Below are 24,312 nucleotides of genomic sequence, written 5' to 3' on the forward strand. Positions count from 1 at the left end.
CATGTCAACATGAAACAGCATTTACAAACTATTTCTTATGCAGTCTGACATGTTTCAAAGGGATGTGCATTAAGTAAATCTGGTCTACTTTAATTTCTTGTTGATGTTTTTAGTCCAGTCAGAAATGTGTGTTTTTACTACATTTCTGAGTGCAAAATAAATTAATTCATCAATTCATAAAGATTAAACCACTTGGCTGCTTAAGTTGTAAAAATTGTGTATATATTTTCAAGACACTAAAGACAATCAATGGGACTGCATCTCATTTGTAGCTAAAGCACTTGTTTTCTTCACGTGCCTTGCTTTATTGCACATATTTTAAATTGTGTCCATTTATCATGATTTTCACATGGGGCCTTCCATTATCATTTTTGCCTTTCTCTGTTGTTTAAACATTCAATATTTTGTGCAGTCAAAAAATGATATGAGCAGTGAATATAGCATTCAGTATAAAGTAAAATCATGTGGATATTTACTGAAAAGAGGCCAAAAGCTTTAATGTGAAGACTAATTTTGGTTCTGTGTTCATAGTATTTCTGGCGGTGTATGTAGCCACTCTATAGATTGTTCTTTCATATAATTTGTCCTCTTTTTATATTGATTTTTTTTTTAAATATTATAACAGACTGGAATGACCCAGTAACATTTGAGAACTTGTTCTAGCTTTGTATTTTAAAATGTATCATTCTTTTATAACTGTACAAAGGTTTGTGGAATAATTAAAAAAAATAATAATTTTGTGCAAATTATACGTCCACCAGGTGACGCCCTTGCGCCAGCTGGATGTAAACAGCATCACTCTGGTCTTGTAAACAAAATAAAAAGATTGAATATGAATCTTCTTCAGTGCTACAGTTGCAAAGCTCTCAATATTGTCAATGAGTGCAACGGTACTGTCATGGAAACCGGCCATAATAACCTCAAAACCACTAATCTCTATAATATAATCTCTATTATAGACTTATAGATCAGTGCTCAAAACCCTTCCTACAAACACTACCCCTCCTAATTTTGACACCTGTCAACCATCCATCACAATCAGAGACTCTCGGTGTCGTTTGATGTGAACTGTTAGATCTGTCGTTTGATCTGAAAACGGTTAATTTTCGCAGTTAAGAATGTGGCTATTCCATATCGCTATTAACATGTCTCTGTAATTTAATTAATCAATAAAAAGTTAAAATTACTTGTATGAGACCTTTTTACACGAATCCCTCTTACTTCTCAGCCCTTCCCTCAGTTTGTTGATGCACAGTGTCAGTGGATGAAAGGAAGTACCACCTTACATATTTTTCTCGATATATACGCAATTTTACTCAGAAATGACAAATTACAGAAGTAAATGGGTGGAGGCCGTGCTTCATGTTGACACAAGACTTCCTGAACCAAATTATGGAGATCTATGCATGCATGGTGAACTATTCATTTTATCTATACACAAAAGTGTGTGTGTGTGTGTGTGTATATATATATATATATATATCTCACAAGCCTGAATAACTTAATGCCATGTTATATGAATTACCATATTCATATAACATGACGGACATTTTTGGCACTTTGTATTACCTTCCAAAATACTGTCATTAACAGGATTTTTTTTAAGGAGTCAGCATTCAAAATTCATTAATTTAATTGCTTATTCTGTAGTGAAGAGACCAGACCAAAGAAATAAAAACCATAAGAGACCTGATTCTGTCCCAGGTAACAACAATTTATTAGTATTCATTGTTCTTTATACATCACTGTAACATTATATTCCGGCGAAGTAGATGAAGGATTTGTTGCACTTCTCGTCTGTGACTCTGAAAGGACGTACGTGTTCCTCTCGCTGTGCGCACAGTCAATCTAGACACCGAAAAAAAACAAAAGACCAGACCAAAAAAAGAAAAAGCTGGGACAGGACATGTGAGAAAAAGAGACTTTCCCTGCTGGAGTCCGTCACATTCGACCCTGTGCTCGACCGCTGAGACTTTTCCTCTCCACAGTAGCAGCAAGCTCTTTATAAACGATTTAATTTACTCTATGATCTAAAAGACAATAAACAAAAATATATACTGTACTGCTACTGCTAATGAGGCCTGAAGAACCTGGATTGAAACTAGATTTATAAAGTGTGAAAAGCAACCCACCAATCCACACACTGTATATTCATTTATATATTTATATATATAGGAACAAATCTACTATTTTAACATTAATTTACAGGGTAATATACAATATATTAGTAACAGCTGAGATATCAGCACAAAAAAAAGATCACTGTCACACTTAACAGCAATATATATATCATTATATATATATATATATATATTTGTATATATATATATATATATATATATATAAATAAAATCATATACATAAATATAGAATTGTCATTATATTCATGAAAAACAATTAAACCACGTCTCAGGCTTTTCAAATGATAGCCAGAAAAGCAAGTAATCTGAAAAGACGTAAAAGGTCTCTTGGAAAGAGAAACAGGGAAAACAAAGGTACCCCGTCTGGATTATTTGAGGTCACAGGACAGGAATTTGCATATTCCACAAATCTATTGCAACACATACGAACAGTAAAATTCGCCCCGTCAGAAGTGGAGGTGTCGACGTTAGCCACACTCACACGTAAAACCCACCGAACAGAACATTACGACTATGGGGTTTCCGATTATGTGCTTCGACATGGTGTGCTATGATAGTGAACGACAGAAAAACTACGAATTTCACAACACTTGAATATTTCGCCTCAAAAGAAATTACGGATGTGATCTCGTGGATGCCACCGCCATCGTTCGATGTCCCAAAAATGCATATTCTTCCTCTGAGAGCAAGGGAATGTGTTAGCATTTCTTTTTCTGTAGTTGAGTTTTCCCCCCATCAATAGTAGTGACGTGCTATCGGCTAACACCATCTCTTCAACAGACTCCTGGCGCTTTGGCTCAGCTAAATTGGACTATGGCAGTTCTCGGGTAGCCCAAACCCCATGCTGCCTCCACCACCATCAACATCCTCATCTCCATTTGATGTTAAAAGTGCTCAGGGGGTCCCGTTGGTTATAGACACTGCACACGGCTTGAACAAAACACACACATACTAAACAGCACAAAGAAGAGCTCTGTATTAAATGCAGGAGTAACATACGACAAGCACTGTAAGAGTAGCATCCGTTACAGGCGTCCTGGGAGTCGCGGTGATGTGCAGTAAGGTTTGGGATCTGCCTGTTGTCCAATTACTCTCTCAACAAAAGGTACCTCCATGTGAGCTGCTACTCAAACGACCAGATCTCAATATCCTGCACGATGAAATCCTCCTTCGTGGAGAGCATGGGATTCCCGAAGGTTTTGCATGAATGACTCCTGCCGTGATAAAGATCCTCGTCCAGCCAAAGGCCAAACTCACCACTGCAAGAAAACGGTCTCCAATCAAACCTTCATTCTCTTGTAAGACATACTTAAGAACAGTGCAAAAACACTCTACACGAGTACTTGGATACAAATCCTTAAACTTCATTTTTATCTGATATGCCCCAATGCAACTGATAATAGCTAATGGTCCGTAACTGATGAAAATGACTGTCATTTTTACCCATTCGGTCAAATATTGCACTGCAAAGATCAATGACTTGCCATGCATTAAAAGGATTTTAAATGCAATTCCTTTAAAAATCCTTTAATGCACGGCAAACCTTTGATTATGCCTTACATACACCACTGTTGAAAAGTTTGGGATCAGAAAGATTTTTTTCTTTTTAACATTTTAAGAAAATTGCTGATTAAGGGGTTTAGACAGCATTTTTATATCTAGCTACCTGAACACATCTAGTCTAAACGGCACAGACACTTGAAACAAACACTCTTACACCATCAGCACTGAGAAAAAAACGTGCAAATTTAGTTTGTGTAAAGAGACAATGACCGTGCAATTTGCGGGCCAAACTTTCACATTTACATTTGCATACTCATTTTTGTCTTACGCAAACATGCCTAATGAAAGTCAGGATTCATTATAACATTAATTATTGTTGAGCTTTCTGGTGTTAACTGACCTTCCTCCTCCAAAGGCTAAAGAGTCCATGTCACCTTTAATGAAGAACAGATTATCCCCAGTCCATTTGTGTGCCTGTCAGTGAGAAAAAAAATAGCATTTTTAAGAGTAAATCCTGTAATGAATTTTGCACGTGAAAGTCTTTGTGAAAATGCCAAATGACAGACGAGATCAGAATTCTTTTCAAACTGCCTGTAAGGAAAAATCATACATAAACTTAACACAAACCTCAAAGTCTGGATAAAAGGTGAACAGGAAAGTCTCTCCTGTGCCATAGAAACCCTCACTGACTTTGAACGGTTCTGATGCCAAAGCCCCAAATATCTACAAGAGCACAGAGAGCAGATCTGATTAGGAAACACTGAACCAAATCTTTACAGTGTTTCTGGTCATATGAGATATGAGGACTCTAGTGTTTTAATACTGTTGTATTTTTCTAATCCTGTGTCAAAGTCTAAAACCAAGGTCTTATGAGAGATAAAGAGAAGAGTGTGACCTGTCCATCACTGTCTTTGATGACCAGCAGCATGGGTGAGTCCTGATCCTGCATGGCTCGGTACAGCGTCTTAATGCTCATGCCATGCTTCGATGTGCTGAAGGCCAGATTCCAGTGGTAACCGATGGTTCTGGGTGGGAGATGTTTTGCCAGCTGAGTAAAAAACAGGGAATAAGTTATGGATAATGTATGACCAGGTGTATTTTTATGATTTTAGTGCATGATATATAGGCAAAGAACCTTATTACAGTTAAGTAAAATTAAAACTATTAAAAGCATTTTTGATTATTGAAATAAAACGCTGTAAACACTAGATGAACTTCCACTACAAAAATGAGAAATGTTAACTTGGCAAGTAAAGAAGTTTAAAATGAAGCACTTAATAAATGGAAATTAAACAGCTAAAACTGAAATAAGAAACAATTTAACTTCCATAACTTTTTAAACTTTAATTTGTATAACTTTCACTTCTACGATAATCTGCCAAGTGTCTTCTTTAAAAAGATACCAAACTTAAGTCTGTGCTCCAAAGATTTATAACAATGTCTATGCTCAATCAATCGACAGTCAACAGGTTTAAACTAAAAAGTAACATCATAGACTGTATAAAAACATGGACGTAGTGTCCGTGACATCACCCGTAGACTCCTGAAGAGTGTTTTTGAAGCTTAAAGTGTGCAGAGCGGGCCATCGGCATCTTGGCAACACGCATCACTGCGCGACTCTCCCAGACAATCGAAAATGGGCAAAAAGGCGGGAGTTGGTTGCTGAAGCCACACCCACCTAGCGTGACAGTTGTGACAGCAGCGGCAATCCACCTGTCACTCAAGTGGCCACGCCCTTAATTATGCAAAACATTAAGGCTTAATATAATTTAAACGGATGAGTTATAAAAAAATTCACCAACCTCATAGTTGTCATGAAGGGCAAAATTAGCTATATTGACCAAAATCATTTTATGCACCAGGCTGTAAACATGTTTTTTTTCTGCTGTAAAGTTGGGCATTTTAACATGGGAAGTCTATGGGACTGACTCCTTTTTCCAGCCGGCCTCAAGCGGCCAGTCGATTAATTGCAGTTTTAGTCACTTCCTTGTTGGCTTCACGAGAGACAGCGGGAGGTTGGCGCTCGAGTAATATAATATAAAAGATGATTCAAAATATGATGGAAAAACTATAATAGTATATAAATAATGCAAAAAATAATACTGCTGTGTACTTTGGAGTATCCTGCTTACACTGTGTTCACTTTTTAGCATGGACAAGCTTTTATCGATATTTGCAGCATAAAATTTGACAGAATAGATATAAATAAAAGTCAGATGTGGAATTCAGAAATAAAATCAAGCATCATGGTAATAGAACATATATTTGAATAAATAATGAGCATAATTTCTTTAAAAACAGCAACGTTACCACTTTGTTGCAGAGATATTTATTGTAGCAAAGCTACTTTATTGTTAAAAGTCATGGGACAGTGTTCTCAACAAGTTTCTGTGATCCTGAATCTTTTTAATGCTTTCTGATGTAATCTGTGAATAAAAATTACGAAAAATTGAAAAACAGGAAAACATGACTTATGAACGCAGCAGTATGGAAGTGGAGAATAAATAATAGATGTGTGCAAAATCAGAGCAGCAGAAAGGGCGAAACATTAAAAGCCCAATTACAGTAGCACTGACCTTTTCAAACCAGTAGACACAGAGAAGCTGTACACCACACACACACACACATAAATATATATACAGCTGGCAGCAGATGCTGTGTGTTTCCTCGACACATGTTTGTGTGCAGCGCTCTCTGTGTCCTTTGGCAGGTCCAGGCTTTCCCAGCGTTTGGGGAGCATTGAATTACTCTGTGTAATGACATGAGTTTATTTGATTTACCAACAAAATGGGCCTACGTCTGAATAAAGGGTTCTGCGAGAGGCCACCTCAGGTGATCCATTCACAGAGCGCTGATGCGTTTGAAAGGCGCGCACCCGTAGGGCGCAATGACTTAAACCTCGGAAGCTTCACTACAAAACACATCGCAGATGGAACAGTAAGATCAGATCAAAAGATCAGTACGTCATGTACAAATTTTACGACAGTCTCTGACAACTGCAGCTTTTAGTAATGACAGTCAAAAAGGTTTGAACAGTCATACTGTCTTTCTGGATGAGATTAAAATTTGTCTGTTTCAGTGTTATTTTAGTATTATTTAGATATTATAGTGTTCATTAATTTTGAATGACCTTTTATTTTTATATTTACTACAAAAATATTCTATATTTCAAAGTTTAGTAATTTGTTATGTGCATTTGTCATTTTGTTTTTACAAAAATGTCAATTGAATTGATTTTTAGTAATTTTAGTACATCAACTTTGTTAATGTTATCTTTTAAAAAAACATTTTCTTTTTTTATTCAATTGTATGGCTTCAGAACACTTGGGAACAGTAATATGTAAGGTTGAAATCATGAGGAAACCATTCCTTATTGAACGATTTATTTAAAAGAACTGACTCAAGAGTCATTTGTTTGTGATGTCTGACAACAACCCCCCAAAAAAACTTGCTTTAGATTCAACATCAGCATTCACGTTAAATAATACATAATTAATGTTAAGTAATATTTTGATACAGTATTCTGTCCACATTGGTGGAAGAATTCAGATCAGTCTGTTCTAGTATTATCGACACACTTTTGCATTACTGACACACTATTTTCCTGTAGCTGCTTTGACACGATCTGTATTGTATAAAGCATATTATATGTAAATATAGGTGACTTGACCAGACGTGACTACTAATCTTAAAATTCAGACAATTTTTTTTATGGTGAACCAGTTCTTAATTCTATATCTAGGTCACATTATCTGTATATTTTCTTAAATGGAAAATAGTAAGCACTGACATTCTGCTCAGTTTCATGAAAGAAAGAAAATCATATCAGTTTGGAATGACATAAGGATAAATAATTATGGTTCAAGAACAGTCAACCTTCGCTTTTCAGATCATTCCTATGCCCCTGGCCATAACATGACGAGTGTGAATAAATCTGTCTGTTAACATGTCTGAGATCTTCCTCCGGCCGAGAATCAATAACCAGTGAACAGTGAGGAGAGCTGCCTATTTCTGGACCAGCGGATCGATGAAACACTGTAAAGCCCGGAGCAGCGGCCAGATTTATTTCACTGCACGCTTACCTTCTCAATCTGCTCGGCCTCCAGAAGGTCACTGGGTTCGTTCAGGTTGGGCTTAAAAGTCTCTGGCTCCAGGCTGGTGGTGACGGACATGCCATGTTTGGAGTTTACATCCTCCTTCGTGGTGATCTAAAGACAGAAGACACCATTAGCAAACTATCTAGTGACATTCTGATTTAAGCCACATATACCTGAGACTTTAACAAAGAATGACCGTAGATCTTCCTTGAAATTGACCTATAAATACTCACAGCAGGGATTTGGTATTCAAAACATTTGTGGAAGTGAGGTTACATAGATTTAACATGTAAATTAAACTTGGGCAGGAGAACAGACAGTGGTTTTATCTCTGGTGGAATTCACCTATGGGGACAAACTAACCCGAGAAGACAAACTAATCCTAAAGGAAATGTTTTGGCTAGGCAACATGGGATACTTTATTCATAAAAAATACTTGTGCATTATTTCCCAAAATCAGTGGCTTTCAACAAGTGGAAACTGTCAGTTTTCCTATTCAGTTTGTGATGTTAATAATTAAGCTTGTTGTTCTGACAGAGCAGTTAATGGTTATATTAATAAACTTCATTTTATGAGATCAAGGATTCCTGTTGCTCAAACATTATGCTTGGTGTTAGCACCGCAAGGTAATGAGTTCAATTCCTAGACTAGAGAATGCATGAACTTAATACAGTGTAAGATGCATTGGATAAAAGCATCTGCTAAATGCATACATTTAATGTAAGGACATATAGGCAATTTTAGTGCTATGTTGGAGCACCACTTTTGATGTCCAATTCAGAACCTGGTTTCTGAAGCACTTCTCCAAAGCCTGTTACATCAAGACTAGTGGTGTTATTTTACAATGTAGTGCCACAGACAGTTAACATTCCCTCTCTTGGCCTGAACACACTCAGGTTACACCAGCCGTGCTTCAATTACATTAATTGTCTACAACAAATAACCGGGCAGCAATCAATGCAGGCCTCGACCCAAACACCCGCCTAAACCACAGAACATTCTGGACATGGAAATACAACCCACTTTCTCTAGCATGGCTTCCAGAAAATTCCTCATTTCATTCAGGTTTTAAGGGGATACAACTGCTAGTAATATCCACTAACAGAGTCCATTTAATCAGTAATCTTGCAGGGATATGTACACTAATACTCAAAAATTTGTGGAGGGCAAGATTTTAACATTTAAAAAAAAAAAAGAAGTATCTTCTGCTCACCAAGTCTGCATTTATTTGACCAAAAATACAGTAAAAATGTTAATATTGTAAAATATTACTACAATTAAAAAAAAGTTTTCTATTTTAAAATATAATGTATTCCTGTGATGCAAAGCTGAATTTTTAGCATCATTACTCCAGTCTTCAGTGTCACATGATCTGTCAGAAATCATTACAATATACTGATTCAGTGCTCAAGAAACATTTCTTCTCATTATCAAAGTTGTAAACAGCTGTGTTGCTTAATATTTTTGTGGAACTGCTATACATTTTTCTTTTCAGGATTCTTCAATGAATCAATGATTTATCTGAAACAGAAATCTTTTGTTACATTATAATTACACACTTTTGGTCAACAGAATGCATCCTTGATGAATAAATGTATTCAATTCTATTAAAAAATATATTACTGACACCTAAATTTTGAAGGGTGGTACTGTTAATAATTTGTGTATCTAAAAATTGTAATATAACTTTAAGGGCTACACTTTATATAGGAAATTATGGAATTTTCTGCACAAACATTTTTGTGTCAAACTTGCAATCCACAGCTAGGCAAGTGCAATGTACAACACCTAGAGCTACATCTGCAGGGTTCTACAGATTTTGTGCACCTGAAGGCGTTTGCATAGGGAGCGCAGATCTTCACTGTTTAACGCATCGATCCGGCGGTGGTACTCAGTCCATGATACTACCTGCTCCAGAAACAGGGGGACACAACCACACCGCTGAGCAGGACGACAAGATGAGGCCAAAATATGGACAAGAATGTGCAGTCTTGGTCTCTTTTAATACAAGATGTTAACTACTAAGATTGCGGCCAGGAATGATTGTCTTTATGAGATATGGAAGAGATGAGTGTAAGACTGAAAGCCTAGATCATGTCATTATATATGTGAAACTACAATACAAATGTGAGCAGACAACACAGCGAGTGTTTTGCATGATTGAGTGAATTGTTTTTCACGAAGCTCTGCAGACAGATATGAGAACCATATTCATAATAGCTAACATAAGCCATAGCAGAGCCACATAGAAATCACAAATACTCAACGTCCCCTTCAAAACTAAATGTTCTGTTATTATTTACTCACCCTCATGTTCAAAATCATCCATCTTAACACTTAACACAATAAATCTTAGTCATTAAGCAAGAAAACTACCTTCAGCTGCCATTGACATTTTTATTTTATTCTTTTGTAAATATCAGTCCTTACCCATCACACATATTTTAACAGCTGGTATATTTTGCCACACCTATGTGTCATGTCTGATAACACATGAAACACATGACCTACTACCACATGAAAACATGGTTCACCAAAAACTAAACTTCTGTCATAATTTACCCATGCTAGTAAGAGCTCATACCGGTTCATACACAACCTGTATGTCTTTCTTCTATGGAAAGATTAATTTATGACGAATACCCAAGCCAAATCTTTTCAGTGTAATGAAAGTGAATGGACACAAGGGCTATGTTAAGTTTCAAAGTGACAAAAGTACAACAAATGTATTATGAAAGTGCATACAATGCAATATAAATTAAAAGTCTTCTGAAGCCATACTTTCACTTAATAACCATAAGTCGTTACTTTGAACATTACCGAGTTGAAATCGTTCACGGATCAAGTCTTGTTTTGTGAAATGGAACAACCGATTCATTAAAAAGATCAGAGTCACAAAAATGAATCACTCAAGAATCAGACACTAGAGCGGAATTGTTTTGTTTTTTTGTCTGACATTTTTGTCTATTCCCCACACAAATGTATCGTATGGCTTCATACGTTGTGTCCTGCTATTTGCGTCAGTTTTTAAACTTATGTCCAGTTACTATTTGTCTTAATTACATAAAAACACAGCGACTAGAACATGCACTTAAAACGTTCTCTTTCGTGTTTTATCACGCAAGAGGCTGAGCCATACAGGTTTGGAATTTAGAATGTCATGACGGAGAGTAAATTACGACTTTTATTTATTTATTTATTGGCAAACTAGCCCTTTAAAGTCCTGCAACAACACTTGACTTGTCGACTGTAAAAGGGAAATTACCGAGACTGCGGTCATTCTACTCCATGACGGTAAATAAAAGTTTTAGCCGATACGTTGCCACTTTAAAGCCCTCAATAATGTACAAGCAGGAAGGTAAACTAGAGCATTCATAAAACATGCATATTGTCTCAGGTGAGACATTCACTGATTCAAACACACACGAGCTCCAGCATCACAGATCAACATCAGCACTTTCATATCTCACTTTTACACTGTTTTACTTCAAAAGCAGCAACACGAACCCATCAGACAGCCAATGTCAATCAACACAGCCAGTCATTATACGCTAATATTTCAACATCCCGCTCAAATACCCTTCAGCGAAAGCATTCACTCAACACTTGTGTTTACATACATAAGTGTACTTAGGAGTCAGAGGTTTTCCTTCCGTCACCCGCTTGGAGAACATGATCTATCTCACTGCTTGTCACATTCAGCCTTCTTTCCGCCGACCGACAACATGCCATACTCAGACGGCAAGATATTGATAGACAGCTACGTGAGCCAATGACATCGGACCAAATGGAAGATTTCTGCCTCTGATTGGATCTGTTACAATACGTCCCGCCTCCTGTACGGAACTCTTTAGCGCCTTTAAAGGAACAATCGCACCTAAACGAGACATCTGAATAGTTTGATCCAAAATTATTGCGAGTCAAATGAGTGAGGTTTTAACGCGGAGGCATCAAAACGGACACGATGAAAAACAAGGCTGTCGATGAAAACTCGTTAGATACACGCCTAACTGGACTAAACATACTTGTACTAATAAACTGCTTTTTGGGAGTAGAACAACCAAACTCAAACACTCTGGCCATGTTTCAAACGTCACTAACCATGAGCACTAAGGGTGCTTTCACACTAGCACTTCTGGTGCGCACCGGGCTCGATTGACTTCAGAGTTTGGGTTGTTTGGATGATGTGAACCAAACTGAAACACTCTGGTCACATTTCAAATGTCAATGAACACAATCTGTTAAAGTTTAACATTCAAACAGTTTAGAAATGTAAAGGAATCACAATTTCAGACAGCAGAGAAAAATACGGGACATTCAAAATGCAACTTTTATGCCTAAAAATCAGTTTCACAAAGTAAAGCAACTAGACTTAATTGCACGTAAGAGTTAGCTTGACTGAGCATGTGCTAAACCAGTGTCTACACTCTAGCTTGCTTAGTGATAAAGTCGATCCCCTGAGTATCCTGGAGGTCCCAATATCCAGAATTTTACTTGTCAAAAGATCATATGGCTTTGCAAAGATCTTTCAGTTTCAGAATAACAAGTCAGTCTATTTTGTTCCCTACATCATTAATTTAAAGTCAAATTTAAATGCTGCTGCATTCATGGTATTGGGCTCTCAGTGCCATAGACTGGTTTCAATATGGCTACCAGAACACAATAACATGCAGGGAAATATTAGATGGTAATGTTTCCTATTATCCAATCATTAAAAATCAGTCAAACACTCAACAGCTTTATAAAAGGAACACCACGCAAAATACATCAGGTTACAACACTTGCACCTGTAGGCATGATTTGCTTGTATCTCATTCAGGCATGACATAGTCGGGCTAAACCTTTTTAGACATGACCTAGGTCTCCATGCATGCATAAACTGCATACATGTGCCTCTTTCTTGAAAACAAAACAAAAATAAAATAATAAAACAACTACACACTCATGCAAAACACCAGCTGCAAGCTCACAGTGCACAATGCATCTTGGTTTCACAAGAAACGTATTGACCAAGTGCAAAACAACCCAGTCTGAAAAACACTGAATACAGGAGCTATGACAACAATGTATTACTGGTGCATGAAGGTGTATGAAATGCGGGGAACACAATAAAGACACTTCAAAAAACCTGGAACATAGAAACAGACAATAAAGACACACAGACAGGTGCAAATACAATAAAGAGAAATATCTGAAATCAAATTCAGAGCATAGAGAATACAGCACACATAGAATTACAGACACAAGCATAAATCACAGATATAGTATCAATCCAAACGTGAGCTGAATGAGCCGTACCTCCCACTCTTTATCTGAATTTTCTACAGTCTGTTGCTCCTCGTTTGCCTCTGACTCCTCGATTTTCTTCACCACGATGAAGCCAGGATCATGGCTGATGCTTCCTACCCCATCCCCAAATACATCTGGGCTCCACTGGATGAAGAAAACGTACAGGTGGTCTGACCTACAGAAACAATGACAAACACATTGTTAAAAATTTTATTATATGCCATTTTTTAATTGCTTATGAGCCAGATGAAATATGCTGAATTTTTCCACATTTTCTGCTCTGATATTAAGAAAAAATAGGAATCCTGTGGAATGGATTTAAACATATAAACAGTTTAACTGAGTTACATTCTTATTGGTAGATTAAAGAATAATCCAAATATAAAGAATATTCCATAAACAAACATGTCTGATAAAATGTGTTCCATTCAGATATTTTAGAAGTGTCTATATACAAATATTTTTTCAAGATTTTACAGCATGAAAATCGTGACACTACTGTGCATCTGAATTTCAGTTGATCATTTTCATTTATTGCATTAATATTTATTTTTTTAATAAAAAAATGAGTTAATCTGTAATAAGGTACATTACCATTCAAAGTTTGGGGGTTGGTAATTTTTTAATGTTTTTAAAAGAATTATGCACACCATAGTTAAAAGTAAAAAGTAACACTGTAAAATATTATTACAACTAATATAATCTTAATATCTTTTCTAATATATTTTAAAATGTAATTTATTCCTCTGATAGCAAATCAGAGTATTTGGCATCATTACTCCAGTCTGGATCCTTCAGAAATCATTCGGATATGCTGATTTGGTGATCAAGAAACATTTACTTTTATTTTCAGTGTTGAAAATAGTTATAATGTAGCATAACAGCTTAAAGGTATAGTTCACCCAAAAATCAAAATTATGTCATTAATAACTCACCCTCATGTCGTTCCAAACCAGTAAGACCTCCGTTTATCTTCGGAACACGGTTTAAGATATTTTAGATTTAGTCCGAGAGCTCTCAGTCCCTCCATTGAAACTGTGTGTACGGTATACTGTCCATGTCCAGAAAGTTAAGAAAAACATCATCAAAGTAGTCCATGTGACATCAGAGGGTCAGTTAGAATTTGTTGAAGCATTGAAAATACATTTTGGTCCAAAAATAGCAAAAACTACGACTTTATTCAGCATTGTCTTCTCTTCCGTTTCTGTTGTGAGAGAGTTCAAAACAAAGCAGTTTGTGATATCTGGTTCGCGAACTAATCACTCGATGTAACAGGATCTTTTTGAATCAGTTCACCAAATCGAACTAAATCATTTTAAACGGTTCACGTCTCCAATACGCATTAATCCACAAATGACTTAAGCTGTTAACTTTTTTAATGTGGCTGACACTCCCTCTGAGTTTAAACAAACCAATATCCCAGAGTAATGCATGTACTCAAACAGTACACTGACTGAACTGCTGTGAAGAGAGAACTGAAGATGAACCGAGCCGAGCCAGATAACGAACAAAACATTGACTCGTTCACGAGTCAAGAACCGGTTGCATCAGTTTTCAGATCACCAGTAGTTCTTTCGGACAGTTCGATTCAATAAACCGGTTGAAGAAAACGGTTCACTGGTTCTTTCGCGCTCGACGTAATGGCGTCATTTGCGATGATTGCCCTTGATTCAAGCCTTCGGTTTACCCGCCCTCATAACACTAGCACAGAATCAGTTCAGAATCAATCATCAAAAGAATCAGTTCGGTTCAGACGCTCTGTGTGCTTCACGCTGAATCACACATGCGCAGTATCATCAGCTCCTCGGTTCTCGAATCGGACACGTCTGACAGAAATGGTTCTTGACTCATGAACGAGTCAGTCTGTTGTTCGTTATCTGGCTCGGCTCGGTGTTCATCTCCAGTTCTCTCTTCACAGCAGTTCAGTCAGTGTACTGTTTGAGTATATGCATTACTCCGGGATATTGGTTTGTTTGAATTCAGAGGGAGTGTCAGCCACATTAAGAAAGTTAACATCTTAAGTCATTTGTGGATTAATGCGTATTGGAGACGCGAACCGTTTAAAACGATTTAGTTCGATTTGGTGAACTGGTTAAAAAAGATCCGGTTACATCGAATGATTCGTTCGCGAACCGGATATGACAAACTCATTTGTTTTGAACTCTCTCACAACAGACACGGAAGAGAAGACAAAGCTGAATAAAGAATGAATAAAAGCTGAATAAAGAAAAAAAATTATTTTTGATGCTTCAACAAATTCTAACCGACCCTCTGATGTCACATGGACTACTTTGATGATGGTTTTCTTACCTTTCTGCACATGAACAGTATACCGTACACACAGCTTCAATGGAAGGACTGAGAGCTCTCGGACTAAATCTAAAATATCTTAAACTGTGTTCCGAAGATAAAAGGAGGTCTCACGGGTTTGGAACGACATGAGGGTGAGTTATTAATTACATAATTTTGATTTTTGGGTGAACTATCCCTTTAATATTCCTACTGAGGAATTGAAAGTTCAAAAGAACAGCAATAATTTGAAATTGAAATCTTTAGTGACATTATACCTGTAAATGTCTGTACTGTCACTTTTAAACAAATATAATGTGTCTTGCTGGACCCTACGGAGCCCTGCACATGGCATGCAGGAAAAAAAATAGTAGGCTAAATCGAGTGCATGATTTCCTAATTCGTTCCCTCGATTTATAAATTGTGCACACGATTTACTAATTCATTCCCTTGATTTGCTAAATCGTGCACACAATTTATAAATCGAGGGAACTAATAAGTAAATTGTGCGCACGATTTAGCAAATCAAGGGAACAAAAAAGCAAATTCAGGGAACGAAATAGTAATCGTGTGCACATTTTAGTACACTGAGGGAATTAAAAAAAATTTCTAGTGCGAGGCTTTGTAGAACCCAAATGGTAGTGCATGTAGCTTTTGTTTTGAAACAGGCAAAGCCATGGAAAACTCAGTGTGACTTGCAACAGGACGCGGCGGGCAGCATGAGCTTCAAAGCCTCGTCTGTCAGGCCCTGCTCACGCACTATTGTCATGACACTTTACACTGATCATCCGGGTCGCCACCCAACTAGGTCATGCAGCCGAGCCTGGCCATGTCTCAGTGACAACAACAGACAGAAGTTCGGCCACAGAGCTCAGCAGAGCAGTACTACAGCATACAGCATGTCTGGAGTTCTTTTCCTAACTTGCAGACTATGTAAAAACGAATCTATTCTGACTCTCTCATTCTGATTTAGCTCAGCAAGTGTTCCCTAAAAAATATCTGTGACTCATCTCAAACAGTGATAACAGACAGAATAAGTTGCAGTGGGATGAAGAACACTGAACGCTTGTGTTGAATCAGAGGGTAGATGAAATAAGACAAAGACGGCACTGTTTCAGTACTAGAGAGCTGATCGCCCAATAAGACCATGTTAAATTTACATCAGTTATCATTAAAATAAAAGTGACTTCTTACAAAATTGAATTATGCTGTGTAATTTCATTGAGAAATGTGTAATTTCATAAAGAAATAAATAGGTCACATTTCAACCTATAACAATAATAATAATGATATCAAGAAGTAGATGACAATGAAGAGAAGAAATTACATATTTTGTAAAAATAAAAGGAACAAATAATATACTACATAATAAAATGATTTTGCATAAAGAAAAAGCCTAAATACAATAAAAGAATAAAATAAAATATTTTCATGAAACAAACTACACTTAAAAACGTTAAGAATGGATAAGAAGTCATTTGACCAGCATGTAAAGTAAATCTAACAACAATCGAACAAAGTGCAAAATGGACCTGATTTTATACAAATAATGGACACAAACTGTGGATTAGTTTGATTCCATATGTCAGACTCACCTCTCTTGGGGAACGGCAAACCAGTACTCATGCTTACGGTCACGCTGTGCATATTGCTGCATGGAGGCACTGGCATTGGACACAAACGTCTTCTTCATGGCCTTGCCAACCCGCAGACACAGAAACTTGTGAGACTTTTGCCTCTCCTTGGACACCATGACGCCTGAAACACAGAAATATAAGCTCATCCTAAAAGCCCACCACAGAAGTGGAGCAAAGTTAAAAACTTATACAAAACCTATACAAAAATGACTATTCTTTAAAGTGTGATACAATAATACATCAATCATCTCACGGCCTGCATATGAAGGATATGAAGCACATTATCTAAAAAAAATAGACATCCTATAATCACTGGAACAAAAACACATTGCCTCTAATGAACTACACCCTGCCAGGAGCTCATATGCAAAGCTGAATCCAATGCATCTTTTGTTAATAACTGATTAGAAGGTCAACCCAGCGGGAGATGTAGAAAAAAACACCTTAAACCAGTGTTGTAGGAGCCAAAGCCCTTTACACAGCCAATGCAACATTAATCTACTTACACTACAGAGCACAGTGAGAGGGCATTCATTTTCAATGGGCTAATTTTCTGTGTAATTCAGATGACTTTTGAAGTGGGTCCTGAGCTGTGGTAATAACCTCCTGTGATTTGTCAGAACAGTTCAATGAATCAAACAGGGATATGTGCCGGCCCGGGACAGGAATTGAACTTCATTCTCATGCCATGAGACTGATGAATATTACTGTGTTGAATAAGCAAAATAAGTTTATATGGTTTAAAAAGTAATATTTAGGCTTTTGAGTTGTGGTCACTGGTTAAATATATACACTAAGTAGACATTCAAAAGGCCTTTTTACCACCGTGGCGGAGGTATAAAGTGCATTTACAGCCTTTGACCGCTGAGTGGCGCTTTAACCACAAGTTATCAAACAAGCGCATCAAAGCACATTTTCGCTAATAGACGTCAGTTTTGCCTCACTGATGTGTTAAATTTGATGGCTTCAGTCAGGGAAAATGAAAGAAAAACAATGTAGTTAAAATATTTAATATATTTAATATTTAATATCCACAGACGAAAGTTTGGTACTTATGAAGTTATGTGCATTTCTTAGAACGAATTCAAGCAGGATAAATGTCAAGCCTGTGCCTGAGCTTATATTTTCTCTAAGCTACATGGTATTAAACCATATTTTAGATTTGACACATTTAAAAGGTGTGCAGTATTATTTATATTATATTAATTATGCGTTATATTATTCAAAAGAAATTGTGGTTTACTTTGCATCGGAGCATTAAAAGTGGTAGCCTATTTTAGGGGGGTAGGCTACATGGATTAATATGCAAAATATTTTTATATATTATGCCTATATTTTAATTTATATTTTCAATATAAATATATTTTTTCCTTTAATAAAACAACATGCATTTTTGTTATTCGTTACCTGTCCTTTAACTTATTGGGGAAAAAACATTTTTCTGTAAACTGATTAAGAAATTGTTGCATGTTTAAACATGAAGCACTGTATAATTTCGTTCCCATTATTTAGGCCTAATTAGCCTAAAACAAGAAACGAATAAAATTAAACCTGCACGATTAAATCTTTGAAACTCTAATAAATGGACGGATTAATAAACTGTCCTCACGATTAAACTCAAGTTCTCTAATTATAATCAACAAAATACACAAGATGTAAAAAATTGCTTTAGTAATTGACAACTGAAGTTATTTTAAAGGGAGCCTTCTTTACTTGCTTTTAAAGTTGGGCAATAGCATATGGCCTAAAAAAAAAAAACTGATTTATAATTTAAACCGATTTTTAAATCAATATTCAAATGACGAGGAAATTTTACAAAACAAGTTTTAACATAGTTCATTTAATTTAGCAGTCAAATTTATAACTGCACAATATAATAAAAAAAAAAAACAGTAATGTTATTACCTTAATGCTGGAAAGACCTTTATTTTTATTTATTTATTTATTTATTTAATACTAGCCCATCATGCATCTAACCATCCACTCTGTGTTAAGAGCTGTTATGATTAAAACAGGCAGCTCAGCAGTGAGTCGGTGTCATGGACGGAGGACCTGTTAATATATTTTCTAGTCTATATTTCCATCTCGTTATGCTGCTGGTTTAGTTTTTTTTTTCTTATAGAACTTATTTGTAAATCGAGCAGACACTTTCAGACACGAGAGTTGTCATCCGTGCCCCACAGTGAAAAGTGTGTCTAAACTGGATGACATCACACTATAGTGTCAACTCATCTGAACACGGTGTCAGAACATTTCATCATAAACAGAACGAGCATCAGTTCACTAATGGGGATCGAGTCCAGTGTATCCATCACTGTGTTCTGTTGTCTTTTGTTGGATCGCTCCACTTGTGTCCGGTGTAGACCTGGCGTGCGTTTTTTACTGTTTTATTTTACTGCTTGTTTTAATGTTTTTATTAAATATCTGTATTGACTGCATGGTCATATTATCGAATTATTTACTGCCATGCGACCTACAAAAGTAAAGCTTGGCGAGTCGATCAACGAGCATTGCTGCAGGTTGATTTTTGCGGATGTGCCATGCTTGTGCTCCCGCGGTCTTCATTTCGTCGGGTGAAACATCTCTCTCACTCGCAGCAGAGTCTGTGAGCAGCAACAACTTTCCCTCCACGCGCACTAATACCAGAAACTTTCCCTCCGCGCGCACTAATACCAGAAACTTTCCCTCCGCGCGCACTAATACCAGAAACTCGCTCCGCCTTCACTCCATGGATAAAGTATTTCAGTATGTTTGAAATGTTATGTTCATAAAGTAGCATACAAAATTGCTTAAGCTATTTTGCGTAAACTTTTTTCCCTATATCACATGCCAAACTAATAACGTTGTAAGCATTAAATCTTTAATTGCTGCTTTCTGCTATGAACATCTTGTTTGTGATGAAATTAACAGTACATTTTTGTCAGTTATTTTATCTAAACAGATCGATTAACTTCTTCAAGATTTCAAAATCAGATAGCATGCTGATAATGTAGTAGCACTGTAAGATTACATTTGTTTGAATGCATTATTGCGAAAGCGATTGCGTGTGAATCTGTTTAAATCATGCTTTAACCCGAAAATAATCAGTAAAAGAAACAGACAAACTCTTAACATCCCGCTCTACTCTTGCAGTCATTGTAACCATCTGCTCAAGCTATAGCTAAATATGTTTAACATTAATTCTTGCTGAATATGCAGTTATATTATGGGCTGTTGGCATGAATTGTACTCGTGATGGAGCGCTCTTGAAGCGAGTGAAAACCAGACGCTCATATTCAAGTGTTTGTGCAAAAATTATTAATGTGCATTAATGACGGGGACGCGCCATCTCATCACTTTAATTTTTTTCATTAACATAATATCGTGGTGTATCACATACATTAAAACATCTACAGCCATATCACCCTGGAGCCCAAGACCGGTTTCCCACTGAAGCTAAGCAGGGCTGAGCCTGGTCAGTACCTGGATGGGAGACCTCCTGAGAAAACTAGGTTGCTGCTGGAAGAGGTGCTAGTGAGGCCAGCAGGGGGTGCTCACCCTGTGGTCTGTGTGGGTCCTAGCGCCCCAGAGTAGTGATGGGGACACTATACTGTCAACAAGCACCGTCCTTCGGAAGAGACGTTAAACCGAGGTCCTGACTCTCTGTGGTCAGTAAAAATCCCAGGATGTCTTTCGAAAAGAGTAGAGGTGTGACCTCGGCATCCTGGCTAAATTCACCCAGTGGCCTCCGACCATCATGGCCTCCTAACAATCCCCATATCCACAGATTGGCTTCATCACTCTGTCTCCTCTCGACCAGTAAGCTGGTGTGTGGTGGGCGTTCTGGCGCACTATGGCTGCCGTCGCATCATCTAGGTGGATGCTGCACACTGGTGGTGGATGAGGAGATACCCCCTGACTATGTAAAGCGCTTTGAGTGCCTAGAAAAGCGCTATATAAATGTAATGAATTATGAATTATTATTATTACAGAAAGCTTGAAATGTTTTTTAAACGAAAACGAATTGTGTAATTTGTGAATGTTGCATTTCTCTCATCGGAGAGAGCCAGCACAGTGAATTTCATCTTGCAGCAGACAAGAAAACATTTGTTTATTAATAAATAATTAAAATGTCCCATTTTTCACAATTATTAGGCTACTTCTGCATGTGCTTTGTTGCAAACTTAATGCATGTGCTTGAGCGCGGAATATATTAAGATTTGATTATATAAATTTAATATAAACCTCTGATTAGTTGAATATAACAAACGAACGACTAGAACTAGAAAAATCTTACCTGGGGGCAGAGCATGTTTTAGCCTATAAACAAAACAACAGTCCTTTATAAACCATTTCAGCAAGTGAAAGCCTCATAAGACACTGTCCATATAAAAGATCAATTCACACCTTTATCTCGACCCCCACAAGCCATACATAACTACCCAAAACCCAACCCCTCTTCAGCTGAACTGAATTTGGTCTGTTTTTTTGGCTTTGAGGAACGGTGTGTTACTGGGCTGAAACATGCCTGCACTCAGCAGCACTACTCTTTGTATTCATTATATTCTCGCAGCCCATATTATTATTTTCACAAGACCATAATGATAATAACAAATCATCAATTAATAATTAATCATTATTTTAAGAAAATGTATTGTTATTTGTCAAAAAAAAAAACATGCATCAAACAGAGAATAGATGATGAATCCGTTAAAATGCAACTATAGACGACTTATATATTTTTTCCTCTGACAAACTTAATTTATTTTTTAGCGTGTTTAAAAATAAAAAATAAAGAAGACATGCAGCAAATGAAAATAGGCGATTAATCCGTTAAAATGTTATACTTCAGAGCAGAGCTTGGGCCTAATATAGGCTATCCAGGTTTTTTTTTTTTCATTGCATCTGAAAATGACTTTGTTCATCAAATTCACTTCACGCGCTCTGGTGCAGATCAAGCCTCCCGCGATGCTCAGCTGTGGACGATTTAAAAATGTTTGATATAAAGGTTGCTGTCCCATTTTATACAGGAATTGTTCATTTAATTCGAATTATATTGTTAGTTCTAATTATAGATCTAATTCTATTATTAACACAAGTTCATTTAGACTATTTAACATGCCCTGTGACATTTTATCCTTTTTTACTTATAAACTTCTTGAGAATTTAAAGTTAGTTTAATAGTATTTAAATTCAAGTTTTAAAAAAAGTTTTTTTTATTTTTTAAACACGCTAAAAAATAAAATAAGTTTGTCAGAGGAAAAAATATATAAGTCGACTATAGTTGCATTTTAACGGATTTATCACCTATTCTCTGTTTGCTGCATGTTTTTTTTTTTTTAAACACGCTAAAAAATAAATCAGAGTTTGTGAGAGGAAAAAATATAAGTCAGGTATAAGTAGGGATGTGTACCGAAACCCGGTATTAAACTGGCCCCGGGGCTAAATTATGAAAGACCGTAGTATCAGTAAGATCTGATGCTATCGGTTCTGCTTTCGGTACTGGAGGGGGAAAAAAATAAATGTACTATGTATTTTTGCTTAATAATGTTATCGTGCATATCTTATCTCACCAAACATTTCTAATGTGCGATTATATTAAGACGTTTGTCTGTGAGATCTGCGAGATCTCTCATGCGCGCCGCGGAGGCTGTCTGTCAGTCACACACACACACACACCACAACGAGCGCGGCGCACGCACACGCATTAACTGTACGTAAACTCCTGCTTAATAATAAAGAGTGACAATGGCGAAGAGATTTGCTTAATGTTATCATGCACATTTTATCTCACCAAACATTTGTAATGTGCGATCATATTAAGACGTTCTTCTGTGAGATCTGCGATTTATAAAAATAATAAAACCTATATTTCCCTCAAGACTAGTTATGTTTTTGTGGTTGTTTTAATTTAAACGTGTCTGAAACAAATGGGATAAACACGAAATAAATAGTAAATACAATAAATTGATATACAGTATATCCACTTAGCTTACCTGTTGGCAATATATAATATAATGCTATTGATGTTTTACTTGTCCTTTCATCTTAGTTTACAAACCGTCATTTTATTATTACAGTCAGTTCAAAACTCGTCCCTTTGCACCACCTGGCGGTAGTTAAACGAATTATTTTAACACACGACTGAATTCAGTTAAAGCCGCGGCGGTAAAGCCCATTTAGCTTGTCCTCCTACTGTATAATACACTCACCAGCCACTTTATTAGGTATACTTGTTCAATTGCTTGGTAACACAAATTGCTAGTCAAGACATTATTGCATCTCTACTGAACAACAGCAAACAAACATTGTTGACTTGGATGGTGATATGTTCATGTGATGTCAGCAAGCTGCAGATGTTTAGAAACAAGCCTTATGTTTTAAACTTTTATCCAACAAGTTCCTCATGATATCACGTCTTGAACTCCTGAGCTCATTCTGAAAACTGGCTCATCCCTTAGTGTTGAATAACTATCAGCAGATGACTCACACGCTGGGATGGTAAGCGTAATAATAATATACAAGTGAGAGTTTAAAAATGAATTTCATTATCTGCATTCCATTATAAGACTATGGGGCCTAGTGGACATACTGCTCATACGGCCCTCAGTAACACCTCTCTGGCAAATCATGGGAATATCAAAGCATTCTATTATTTGCACCTGTACCACTGTACATTCTAAACACCACTGATTATGAATATGATAATCATTCAATTCTTTAGTATAGGGCTATAGCGGGTTAAGTATGACACCACAATGAAATAAAATATTTTATTCCTCAGTACTTTTGTTCTTATTTATAAATAAATAAAAACTCTAAGCATCATAAAACATTTGTCATTTTGCTATTGCAATGCTATGTCTGTCAACAGATTCAATTCAATGTCAACAACCTATGATTAATCACATTATTTCTAGTTAATATATTTTCAGCTATACTTTTAAGGAAAGAACTGGCTGTTGTTTCTGATGTGTGTTGTAATGTTAGTGTGTATGTGCAGTTTTATCTCTTGGTCAGAGAAAGGGCTGCCGGCACAGTCTGGCTTCGACAGATCAAAGCAGCATGTAAAAACCGTAGTAAAGTGTCTCTGCGCTCCCTCAGGTGAAAACAGGTGAGCCACTTTTCATTACGAAGCACCTTTCAACTCACTTTTTACACAATATAAAGCTCTCTCTCTCTCCCCCGCTCTAGAATTGTATAAAATAAAAGTGTTTAGATGATAAATAAATAAATATGTACTTATATACATCACACACACACACACACACACACACACACACACACACACACACACACACACACACACACACACACACACACACACACACACACACACACACACACACACACACACACACATATGACTGATAAAAA

General features: G+C 36.7%; 1 protein-coding gene across 1 annotated transcript in view; it reads right to left on the reverse strand.

Moving 5' to 3' along the window:
- Positions 1-1,693: 1,693 nt before the first annotated feature.
- Positions 1,694-24,312, reverse strand: part of LOC132103531 (oxidation resistance protein 1-like) — a 138,028-nt gene continuing 115,409 nt past the window's right edge. The window contains exons 9-17 of the mRNA XM_059508646.1: positions 21,233-21,255; positions 16,915-17,140; positions 13,040-13,205; positions 9,569-9,649; positions 7,727-7,852; positions 4,540-4,692; positions 4,272-4,367; positions 4,045-4,118; positions 1,694-3,400 (exon numbers count right to left, since the gene is read on the reverse strand). Of these exons, the coding sequence (XP_059364629.1) occupies positions 3,265-3,400; positions 4,045-4,118; positions 4,272-4,367; positions 4,540-4,692; positions 7,727-7,852; positions 9,569-9,649; positions 13,040-13,205; positions 16,915-17,140; positions 21,233-21,255 (1,081 nt within the window). The 3' untranslated portion in view covers positions 1,694-3,264. The remainder of the gene's footprint in view (positions 3,401-4,044; positions 4,119-4,271; positions 4,368-4,539; positions 4,693-7,726; positions 7,853-9,568; positions 9,650-13,039; positions 13,206-16,914; positions 17,141-21,232; positions 21,256-24,312) is intronic.

Source organism: Carassius carassius, chromosome 24 (assembly GCF_963082965.1).
Source record: "Carassius carassius chromosome 24, fCarCar2.1, whole genome shotgun sequence".
Classification (NCBI taxonomy): Eukaryota; Metazoa; Chordata; class Actinopteri; order Cypriniformes; family Cyprinidae; genus Carassius; species Carassius carassius.